This window comes from Artibeus jamaicensis, unplaced genomic scaffold (genome assembly GCF_021234435.1).
Source record: "Artibeus jamaicensis isolate MK-2021 breed Jamaican fruit bat unplaced genomic scaffold, CSHL_Jam_final contig_685, whole genome shotgun sequence".
Lineage (NCBI taxonomy): Eukaryota > Metazoa > Chordata > Mammalia > Chiroptera > Phyllostomidae > Artibeus > Artibeus jamaicensis.
The window spans coordinates 26,063,670-26,075,725 of record NW_026521924.1 but is presented as its reverse complement, the minus strand read 5'-3'; the positions used below and the strand labels follow the sequence as shown (position 1 = coordinate 26,075,725).

Genomic DNA, 12,056 nt, shown 5'->3' with positions numbered 1-12,056 from the left:
TCTCATCCGCAGCCACCGCCTTGCTCTCTACCGGCCACAGTGGCCTCCTCGCTATTCCTCAGCTTCTTCCCGCCTCTGGACCTTTGCCCATGCTGTTCCCCCTGTGTGTAGAACCATCTAGTGTCCAGCTCCTTCTCTTCCTTCCAGATCTGCCGAATGTCACCTCCTCTGAGAGGCCCTCCCAGATACCCTATCTGTAACATCACACCCACTGCAGCCCTTTCATCATCCTCTTCCTCCCTTTTCTCCCGCTTTATGTTGCTTCTTAACACTTATTACTCCCTGAAATTATACTGTAGATTTCATTTCTTTATTACCAGAAGCTCAGCTCCATCAGGGCCAGAACTTTATTTTACTTTGTCCCCAGTGCCCAGCACAAGGGCTGGCATCAGGGAGATGCTGGTAAATATCTGAAGAAAGAGTAAACGAATACATGCATCTCTCTCCTGATATAAAACTTATTGCATCTTGCCGTCTTACACAGAGAAATTATTTTTAAAGAACATTGAATGAATGAATGAAATGCATTTCTCCCCACTTATAGAAGACGATGATGTTTGATGAATGAATGAATGAATGATTGACTTTTAGTGAGAAAAAAGGTGGGTACCTGCGAACATTGGGGTGGAGGTCCTCTTGTTCCCACCCCCTGTGCAGCTCCTCCCACCAGCCCCTCCCTTCCACACCCCTGCAGGGCTGAGATGAGCCCTGGAACTGCCTGACAGAGTCAGGGGAACAGTTCCCGCTGCACGCAGGGAAGTCATAAGCTCCAGGAAATGAAGGCTCTGGAGCAGTGCCTCCTCCTCACCCATAACTCCAGCCTCATTACGACCAGATCAGGCCATAATGTGGAGAATCTAAGCCGGATCCCCAGAGGGAGCAGCTCTGGGATTGCGACCAGGGCCACCAAGGTGGGGGAGGGCCTGCCGACACCCCTCAGCTCTGCCATCATGCCCAGGCCCCACAGAGTGGTTGAGGGGACTGAGACAGGGGACCTGGGGAAGCTCACAGTAGGGTCACCGGTGGGCCGGACCTCCATGAGTTTAGGGGCCTGGAGGGAAGGAGGGAGCAGGATGCTGAGGACCCGACTCTTCACTCTTCCCCTGTGGGCTCCTGGCGTCTTCTCACTGCGGCTGCCCTGAGATGCAGGATTCACCCCTCCCCTCACCCCTCCCATAATGCAATTCTGGAGCCACTACTGGGCAAGAGCACTGAATGGCCAAGCAAAATGGATCTAAGACACTGACTTCCACTCGTGACTCACCATGAGCTGGTGAGTTAGAATAAGGGCAAGAGAATTGCTCACTGTGGGTGGCATCCTGGCAGAGGAGGATTCTTCTGCCCCCCCAATTCCAGCCACTTCCTTTGTCCACAGGAGGACGTGGCTGGCGGCCAGGTCAGTCCTTCCCACCTCCTCTGCCCCGCCAGCCACACACCTCATATTTCCAACCTAACTCCCCAAATTGGCCGGACCACCCCCAGCCTGCCTGCACACACCTCTGCTGGAATGCCCATACCTGTCTTCCCACCTGCTTAGATGCCCCCTCCTCCAAGAAGTAGCCCTGATTCCCTCCCACCCACCTGCCCCTTCCAGGCACCTGGGCCCACTCCCTTCCCCAAACCCTGTAGGTCTCAAGTTGTTCCCACTTTGATAGGCCTGGTCACTCTCCACCTGGCATTTGTTACTGGGGGTCTTGTCTCCTGTCCCACTAGACTGAGCCTCTGTGTCTGCCCAGACATCCTGCCCAAAGCTGGCACAGAGTGGACACTCAGAGGAGCTGAACTGAGCTGAGCTGGCTTGAGGGGAGGATTGGGGATGGAGCCCCTCACCTCTAGTCACTGTTCCCAGTGCCTGAATTGCTGTCCCCTGTAAACACCCACATCGAGCCATTATTCATCATTATTGCTTGAGTAGGAGTTAGTCCCTCAGATCCTTTCTTGCCGAAAGCAGGATCTTGTGGAGGGGGAAGGAGAGAGATGGATTGATCTGGGAACTGTGTGCTGGTCCAGGAAGGGGGAGGAGGGGTGTCTCAGATCCTGGGAAAGGCAGGTTTTCCTGGGGAATGTAGAGACAGCAAAGGCAAGGTCCAGGGTGTGGTGAACCTGCCCCACGTCACACGGGGCACCTCCAAGCAAGGCCCTCTGGAACACTTGAGGAGCCCTTCCAGGAGGGCCTGCTCCTTCTCTGGGGTGAGGGCCTTCTAGGCGATGGGCTGGGCTGGAGAGACCAAGACGGGGGGCAGGGGAAGCAGCTCCTAGGGCCCCTGCTCCTGTGGGCAGGGGCTGGTGGGGGACCCCTGAGAAGGAGCTGGATGCGGGAGTTGGGGGAGGGCGGAGAGGGGGTGTGTGAGGGCAGTTGAAAGGAAGGTTTGGGGGGGAGGTGGGAGGAGGCAGGATTGCTTCGCTAAGGTCCCAAGAAGGCAGGGACCACTACGGGTGACCACAGAGTTGTGTCTGCCCCACGGTACACAGCACCAGGCACACAGTAGGCGTTTAATTAGTAACTACCGTCTACATAGAGGCTCAACCTGCCCTGCGGTCACATGGAGCCTGCTCTGATCCTCTCTTGTTTCTCTTGCAGGCTCCTGCTCCAAACCGCCCCCAAACCTCTGAAGACCCAAGGATCTGCGGGCCCCAACCGGCGCCCCTCTGCGTAGGGACCATGTCGCACACCGGACTCTGGAGCTGTGGAGGCACTGCCTGGTGACCCGGCCGCGGAGGCTCGCAGGGGGCGCGGGCGGGGACCCCAGGGCCGTCCATGTCCGGGGTGCGGCCGCGCCCCCTCCCCCTCCAGCCGGGCGCCCCCGCGTCTGGGTGGCGTTCAGAGGCGCGGGCCTGTCCGGGTGCTCCGTCTGGAGCGGCGCCCCGGTGGCTGCGCTGAGGCCACCATGTGACGTGGCGCCGCCCCGTGGTGCCACCCCAGCGGAGACTCCCTGGTGCCTCCCGTCCATGCGCCTGGCCCCCCGGCGCAGGCCAAGCATGAGGCCGCAGCCCGCCGGCCGGGGGCTGGCCGGGGCCGCGCTGTCGCCCGCGCTGCTGCTGTTGCTGCTGCTTCTGCCGGCGCCGCCCCTGCCGCTGGGACGCCCGTGGGCGGCGGGCACGCCAGCGCTGGCGGCGCCTGGAGCTCTGCAGGACAGCGCGCTGAGCACCGGCCGCGTGAAGCGTGGCTGGGTGTGGAATCAGTTCTTCGTGGTGGAGGAGTACACGGGCACCGAGCCCCTGTACGTGGGCAAGGTAAAGAGGGACCCCGCACTCACTTTCCCGTGCCCAGGACCCTGGGCACTCTCACTGGTAGATGCAAAGGACCCCAATTCCCTTAACCCCCCTACGTGCCAGTGCCTGGTCCCCACTGCCACAGACACCAGGGGCGTGCGCTCGGCTTTCATTGCCGGACCCACGCAGTTCTCTAAGTGCTAGTAGGTAAATCCAGTCCACCTTGTAGCCAGAGGTATCTAGAATGCAGAAACAAATTTGCAAATCTGAGCGTGTCCTACACATACTCTCTGCACCCTGCTTAAATTTTTTTCAATGGCTTCCCGTGCTCCCAGAGACAAACCCAAATTCTATCCCATTCCAAACCCGAGAAGATCCAGCCCCGCCCTCGAGTTTTCACAGGACCCTGCTGCCTTCTGACTGACCGCCCCCATGCCCCAAGCACTCCTGCCACTGCCCCTTTGCCTAGGTTGTCCCGAACCCCCCAGCTGCTTCATCCTGTTCCTACTGATGACTGTATACTCACACTCGGGTCTCTCCTCCATTGCCGCTTGTCAGAGAAGCTGTCCCTTCCATGCCAGGCTAGGAGAGTCCTGTCTTTCTTCCATAACAGTTAATTATGCATGCATTTGTTTGATTATGCATTTAATGTGCATCTTTCCTCTTAGACTGTGTTTGTTTTGCTCACCATAAATCCCCAGTGACTAATGCAGGCATTGCTCACAAACTGTTCATTGAATGAACGAATGAACGAATGAATGAATGAATGAAAGCTCTAAACTCTGATGGTTAATGTGACTGAAGACCTGTGCCCTCAGGAGTATAAGGAGACCTGTTGCTCATCCATTCATTCCCTGTGATGTCTGGAGTGGCAAAGACACCCTAGCGCACAAAAAACTTCATAGGTCAGCACGTGGCACTGAGTAGGCATCTAATAAACGGTATCTGTTGGCCGGCTTCCTGGAGGAGAAAACACCTGAGCTGGTTTTGATGCATGAGTAGGAGTTCATCAGCCTAATTGGGAAGAGGGCGTAACTTATACAAAGGAGCTCTGAAGGAGCCCAGTTTATTTGAAGACCTGTCCGTAGTTGAGGTGTTGAGGTAGAGGGTGTTTGTAGGAATGAGAAGCAGGGTGGCAGCCCGGGAGAGTTCTCTGGGTTCTGCTAAGGCCAAGCAGCTTTCTAGAAAGTTTTGGTCAGTGGAGCTGAGGGGAGACCAGCTCTGGAGTTTCCTGGGTGCTGAGACCTTCGTCTGAGCACTGGGAGACTGGCCAAGCTGCTGAGCTCAGGGCTCAGGGGCCGGGACCCTGAACAAGGACAGGGAGGAAAGCCTCGGCTTTGGCCCTGTGGTTTTCCTGGCAGGAAACCCAGATCTTATCTTGTCTGGATACAGTCATCCCTGGTCCTTGGCTATTCTCCCCTCCATGCATGTGGCTAAAGTCGGTCCCTGCAACTGAGCTAAGTGAGGATTTCACAGACCAAGCCCAAAGAGGCTCATGTCCTTGCTCAAGCAAACCAGTGGCGGAACCTGAGACCGCTGACTCCTAGCCAGGGCAGCGAGACGGTAGTTCCGGCAGAATGGGGTGATGAGGGGACGGGGAGGAGGAACCAGTGCCACGCAGCTAGACAACAGCTAATGGCAAGGTAGTGAAGAATGCTTTGGGGCCAGACCTGACCTGGAGGCCTGGGTCTGCTAACCCATGAGCCACACTACCTTACCCTGTCTGGACCTCAGTCTCTTCATCTGTAAGAGCAGGGCTAAGAGAGATGGTTCCCTAGGGCTGGCGAAAGATTGAAGAAGAAAACAGCACATAAAGCATTCTGCCTGCGGCTGGTTGCTTGCTTATTATTGTTTTCTCATCATTCCTATCGAAGACTTTAACTCTTAAAGTGCAAAATAGAAACAATTGTTCCCTTTTGTAGACAAGGAAATCGAAGTTCAGAGAGGGCAAAGTCGCAGAGGGACCAAGTGGCTTGGCCCGGACTTGAACCTGTGTCTGTTGGAAGCCAGTCCCAGCCTGATTCCCCAAACCTTTGTGAAACTTCCAGGACCCGGGACAAGGACTTTGGAAAACCCCTGAGAGACAGGGAAGGACTCTGACACCCGCCTAAATGGCTGTGGTGGTCTCAGGCAGCCCAGCCCTGGGGTCTTCCCAGTAGCCGGGGCTCAGAGAAGGCCTCTCCAGCCACCACGTGCTGAAAAGACCCGAGAAACGGCTCACTCGCCACTGTTGTCCACATCTGTCTGGCCGTCATCATCACAGCCGTGAGAGCCGACCCCGCCCCATCTAGGGGAGGGGTACCGCCCCAGAGGTTAGAACCTCCGTCTGTCTGCAGTGGCAGGGCCCTCGTAAAGCCCTTCCTTGTGAGATGGGGAAACTGGGGACAGAGGCAGAGAACCTCACGCCGAGGCCCTCGTAACATGGTGACAGACTCAACACATCTACAGGATCTCCTGACACCAGCTCCCAGCTGGTGCAGTTGATTCTGTGTGAGCGTCTGCTATCACGCAAGCATGGCGCCCAGTCCGGGGGGTCTTCCTCCTCACAGCGACCTCTCCCAGCACCCCGCTGCTGTCCCGACTGTGTTGGCCTCCCCCTTCGTCATCTGCACCCAGTGTCCCTCCTCTCTCGCCTTCAAGGCCATGTCCAGACAAGCACTCCTCGCAGGGAGGAAAGTCCGGTTTCCATCTCTGCAAGCATCTGTGCAGAGCACACTTTCTTAGGAGAGGCGGTGTAGGGTGTGGCTCAGGGGGACCAGCTGCAGCCAGGCAGCCAGGCAGCCAGGCAGCCAGGGCCACATCCCAGCTCTGGTGCCTGTCATCATGACGGTGGGCTCGTTGTGTGACGTCTCCGGGCCTCGGTTTCCTTATCTGTTGAGGGAGACTGTTCCTGGCACCTCCTCAAAGGGCTGCGATGGGGAGCCCGTGAGTCAGCATATGCTGGGAACTGCCTCAGTGCAGTTTTAAGTTACAGGTCTCGCCTGGTACTTCTGCCACCGTGAGAATACCATTTACACGGACACGCCAAACCCTGCTCTAGACCCCAAAAGCCTCTCGGCAACCCGATGTCCTGGTTTCCTCCACAGTGTGTGTGTCCGGGGAGGTGGCCCCTAGCCCACCCCTCACTCTAGGAATATGAGCTCGGGCTTTTGAAAACCACTTGTCCCTTTTCTAGTCAAATCCTGTTTTTTGTGCAGCTGGTTGTATGTGCACGCACACACACGTACACACGCACACACGCACTCATACTATGCTCTCTCGCTCTTCAGGGAGAAAGGACTTCTCCACGGTTTCGGTTAATTCACTGCTTCTGGGTCCCCTGCCCCAGGGAGCCGCTGGGAGGGAGCATCCGTCCTTGTCGAATTCCAAAGGTAGCTTAGCAACAGCAGCATCTCCAGTGAACCCCGGCCCCAACGGTAACCTATTTTACAGCCGCTGCCTCCATCACTCACCGCCAGCCTCCTTCCTGTCAGCACCCGCAGGAACCACTGGGCCCATAGGTGGTCGCCAGGCCCCACACCAGCAGCCACCTTCGCTGTCCTGGCCCCTGCGCAGCCTGGCTCACCTCTTCCCCTCACCTCCTCACAAGGCCCACCCTTAAAGCACCTCCCAACGTTTCCGTACAATCTGGGTACATTGACTAATCCCCTTTTCCGAACTGTAATTTCCCCAGAGGCTTCTGTCAGCTGGTTGTGGATTTTGTAGGACTTTTAATTCTTTTTTTTTTTTAAGCTAGAATTATATGGGGTCAGCACTCATGACCAGCCCCTGTGGGCAGTGAGATCTATTTTAGATATACAGCAGGATTAAAGTGGGGAGGAGAGTAGATTTAATTAAGTTGCTAATATTTAAAGAAAATTGATGAACTCCTGGTTTACGAGTAGCACGGGCATGAACAGACCCCTTATTCTGGGAGAGGCTTTTTATTTGATTTGCCTTCCGTTCAAATCCTGGACTCGTTTTATTTGCGTTGCCGTGCTGTCCGTTTAATTGTCTTTAATAAGGAAAATGTACCTCTGTTCCCATTTAATTTTGATTTAATTAGGAGGAAGTAATTAACGGCCTCATAAATTCTGTTTTTCAGCCCCCCGCCCCGGGGGGAAAGGCCCACTCCTGTGTTTTGCGTGTTGTGTATGGTTTAGGGCTGCAGTTGGGGAGAGGCCACCTCCACCAGGGCCACCCACACGTGACGCAGTGGGGAGAACCCAGGACGTGAAGTCCCACAGGCCTCGGGGCCGCCTCTTGTTCGCTGTGTGACTTTAGGTAGGATAAGGCCCTCTCTGAGCTTCAGTTTGCCAACCTGTACAACAGGGAGAGAATAACCTCTGATTCCCTGGGTCACTCTGAGATATCAATGAGGTCACGGCAAAGAGGCCGGAAAGATGCCCAGTGACTCCCTCTCCTCTGAACGCATGCGTCCCTGGGACTTAACAGAGTGATGGGATCTTCCAGAAACCCCAGTGGATGTCGGGGGATTCTAATGACGGCTGCGTGTTTCACTATTCATTTGTTCAATCTGTGTGGTGCGTGCCCCATGCTGGATGCCGGCGACGGAAACGAAGCCACGTGCTCGGTCCTTAAGGAGCTCGTGATCTCACCCTCATGCACACGCACACCCACACACAAGCGTTCAATGTCCCCGCTCCTCCGTCCTTTCTCTGCAGGCGTTGTCAGGGCACCAGGGTGTGCCGCGCTGGGGGAGTTCAGACCAAAGGGTCCCCACAGTTCGCCCAGGCCCCTGAGGCCCAGGACAGCTGGGGCGACAGATGTGCAGCATTGAGGTGTTACCGGGGAGTGTGCTCGGGGCAGGGCGACAGAGTAGGAGGAAGGTCTTTCAGCCAGATGGGAGAGCAACCGAGAGGGCTTCCTGAAGGAGGAAACGCGCTGAGTTCGAAAGACTCCACGCAGATATAGGACGATAGTCTCTCTGTCTCCAATGAGTCAGGAGTTGAGTGGCCCCCAAACTCCCCTGAGACTCGGGTGGGAAAGGGAGAGGAAGCAAATCTGCACTGGGCACCTACTATGTGCCGAGAGCTTCTGCGTATGATCTGATGAATCTTTAAAACATACTGGAAAATGTCAGATCTACAGAGAGGAAAACAGACTCAGAGAAGGGCATCTTCTTACCATGGTCTATACCACAGGTCACTGACAGAGCTGAAGCTGGCACCCAGCCCTTCCTGAAGCCAAAGCCTGTCACCTTTCCTGACTTGTGATTTGAAGTCCTTTTCCAAATGATGAAATAGAGGCTCAGATTGAGGAGGCTGCCGCCGACTGGAGCCCCCTCCCCAAGCTGCGCAGCCCTGTGACTGCCCCGCGGTCCAGCCCTTCCCCCTCGGTCCCTGGTAGCCCAAAACATTGTAAGTGGACTAACCTGATCCCCGGAGGCTGTAGAGGGGCCACCCGTGCACAGGACTCAAGCAGGTGAGGGCCCATCCCATCTCTTCGCCTGGAAAAGGGGGATACGTGTGTGGGTGAAATCAGATCAGATTTCTGCCGAGGCCTGCAACACGTGTGATACGCAGGGGTGTCCAACCTTTCCGCGTCTCGGGGCCACACGGGAAGAAGAGTTGCCTTGGGCCACACATTAAAAACATCTCGACGTGTAATCACAAAATAAATCCCATAAGGTTTTAAGTAAATTTACGATTTTGTGTTGAGCCGCATTTCATGGCCGTCCTGAGATGCGTGCGGCCGCAGGTTGGACACCCCTGTGCCAGGTGATCAGTGAATGAGAGCACCAGCCTCCAGCCTCCACTCATTGTAAGTCTCGAGAAATGTGCTCCTGAGATAGGGCCGCATACACTTCTTCTGCACTCGGGAGCCTGGGCCGAGACAAGCAGGGTCGGGAGCCCCAGCCCCGCCCACATCTTCAGCTCCAGGCTCCTGCCCAGGCCGACCAGCCCAGCCTGTCCCTACGATCCCCAGTGGGCAGCCACTGGGCCCCAGCGTGACCTTTGTGTCCTTCATGGAAAAACGTTGATGACTTCACCTCTGGGTTCCCGCCCCTCCTCCCCACTCCTCACTCGTAAGTGACCCCTGTTCGGGGTCTGAGTTAAAATGTCTCAGGCTGCAGGGACAGAAACGAGGCCCAGGAGGAGGAAAGAGAAGGAAATACCCATTTATAGAGCATTTAGGACGTTACATGTTCTCATGTAATTTTCACCACACCTGCACCAGGTAGGGCTTGATCTGATTCCCCAGGTGGGAGAATGAGCCCAGAAAGGTAAAATGAACCAGCCGTGGTCACAGCTTTTGTGAGTCGTGGTGTCAGGAGCTGGCTTCCCCCACCACGTTTGTGTGGCCAAGCAAATGACTTCCCCTCTCCGGGCCTCCGCTTTCCCATCTGAGAAAGGGAAGAATAACAGTGCTCCATGTGGCTGCGATGAAGACTAATGTTATAGCTGTTAAGCATCCCCCTTATGGTAACTCCAGGCACACCTTGTTTCATTGCTCTTGGTTTTATTGTGCTCCAGCGATGTTGAGTCTTTTTCACAAATCGAAGGCAAGACCCTCCACCATCAAAAAAGACTGTGACTTGCTCTGTTGCGATACTGTGTTGCGGTGTCTGGAACCGACCCGCCAGGTCTCCGAGGCAGGCCCGAGTTCCGCACACTGCTCAGAAGTGTGTGCCGATGAAGCAAGCAGATGGCAGGTCTGATTGGAAAAGCGGGCTCAGGCACTCTAGGAGGGAACGGGGCCACCCTCTCCCACTGCCACATCCCCTGGGCAGACGTGGCGGAAAAGCATAAACAGCAAACAGGAGAGACAGGTCTCATCTCCCCGCACTGGCAATGATTCAGGGCCGCCGTTCTGAGATAATTTTATTGGGGGCATTAAACTGAGTTATGAGGTTTTTACAATCCAGCCACTTATGAGAAATCTATTAACAGTAACTGGACAGGAAGAAGGCTTCTTGGTGGAGCCCAGGACAGGCATTAATTGGGGCAATCTATAATAGGACGGGGACCCAGAAAGGTTCCACCAGACGCCTCCATTTACTCCCCGCAATTTCTGCTGAGAATCAGCAGACTCGCCAAAAAGAGAGAGATGCCCATTAATCGGCTAATGAAATATGAAAATGTTTATGGGCCATTCAATCTTCCAAATGGCACTTCTATAATCCACCTTTCAGACACAAAGTCCCACCAGCAAAATTTATTCCCCGGCTCCTCCTGCATGGCAAGCGGTGGGCTTTCGTCCCCGTTTGTGACAACTTTACTGGCACCTGTTATCCTGCCGAGTGGGCTGGGGGATACGGCATCCTGACTGGAAAGGGGACTTGGGGATTCTCTCATTCACACCCCATCTCTCTGGGAGCTTGGAGGGGAGTGGGGAGCCCACCCAGGGCTGCCAGCTTCATCGGATGCATTTTCCTCTGCTCAGAGCTGCCTCGGAGATTTGAGCATCGGAGGGTAAGGGCTTAGGCGTCTGTTTGGAAGAATGGTCCTCAGGCTGGTTCCTCGCCCAAGAGATCTCTGGGCATTGACAACAGCCTGGGACCTAGAGCCTGAGTGCCTCAATTCAATCCGAGGCATGTGTCGCCAGCATTTAGCAAGAATATAACAGTACGGTAGCTGCCATTTGTTGGACACTTATTATGTCTCAGGCAGAGCTGATTTTCAACTCATGCACATTGGCATGGTTGCGCCAGTTAATGAGATAGTGAAAAAGTCTGCAGTAAATAGTCTCTCTCCGCTCCCTTGCCCAACTCCCTCAGCCCCTTGGACCTCTCTGTGATGTAGCAACCGCAAGGTTCCTGCCGGGCCCCACTCCATGGACAGTGCCCCCGCCCTGCCGGCTGTTAAATACTTTGTCACGTGGTGCCAGGCAGGTGCTGAGGGCCTTGTGTGATTTCAGCTTATCCCCCAGCGCCTAGAAGGGAGGTGCTGCTATGACCCACGTGTTACAGAGGAGGGGACCGAGGCTCAGAGAGGTACAGCAGACACCCAGGGAGATGTCGCTGCTGCCCCGGCCAGGCTGCGGTTCCTCTCCCTCCCTCTGGGCTCCTCTTGGGAGGTTGGAGGATGGGGTGAGAAGTCCAGGCTGCAGACCAGGCCAGTTCCTCCACTGAGCAAATTATCCCACTTCCCTGATCCTCAGGAGAACATAGAAAATAAGTCTATGAACTCAGAGGCAAAGCCTACTCTGGTACTTTCTTTTAAATAAAGAACACTGAACTAGGTGCACATGTAAATTGCACAGCATGGTGCCTGGTAAGCAGTAAGTGCTCCTTCCCTGTGCACCCCCTTTTCTCCTCTCTCCCTCTGTGCCCTGTCCCCATCCTGTGCCAAGCCCCAGTCTGGCTGTCCAAATATTGAGATGAGTAAGGTACAGCCCTGACCTCTGGGAGTTCAGAGCCTAGGGAGTCCGGACAGCAGCTTGGAACCTTGTTAGAAATGCACGCCGAGGCCTCATTCCCAGACCTACTGAGTCAGAATCTGCATTATAACAAGGTCCTTGGGTGATTGGCATGCACGGGAGGTGAGAGAAGCACTGACTACAGCCATCCTACAAGCTGAACATGATAATGACGGCTTGACTGTGCTGTGGAGATCTCGGAGGGGACTGGGGAACGGAGATCCAGAGGAGCTTTGGGGAGGAGGTGGCATCTGAACGGAGCCTGCGGAATGAGTAGGACTTCAGTAGGCAGAGAAGTCAGGACAGAGTGCCTGCAGCAGGAGCCCGCTGGAGTGGAGGTGGCTCTGGACTTCCTAGTAAAGGCAGTGGGGAGCCATAGAAGAGACTCGAGCAGGTGGGGACATGTTTAGATCTGCCTCCGAGGCCGAGAGTTCCGGCTGCAGAGGGAAAGGTGGATCGCAGGGGTAGGGCTGGAGCCGAGA

General features: G+C 55.4%; 1 protein-coding gene across 1 annotated transcript in view; it reads left to right on the top strand.

Moving 5' to 3' along the window:
* The first annotated feature begins 2,820 nt into the window (after positions 1-2,820).
* The window catches only part of CDH22 (cadherin 22), a 68,727-nt gene continuing 59,491 nt past the window's right edge, over positions 2,821-12,056 (top strand). The window contains exon 1 of the mRNA XM_037164555.2: positions 2,821-3,234. Coding sequence (XP_037020450.1) covers positions 2,950-3,234 — 285 coding nt within the window. The 5' untranslated portion in view covers positions 2,821-2,949. The remainder of the gene's footprint in view (positions 3,235-12,056) is intronic.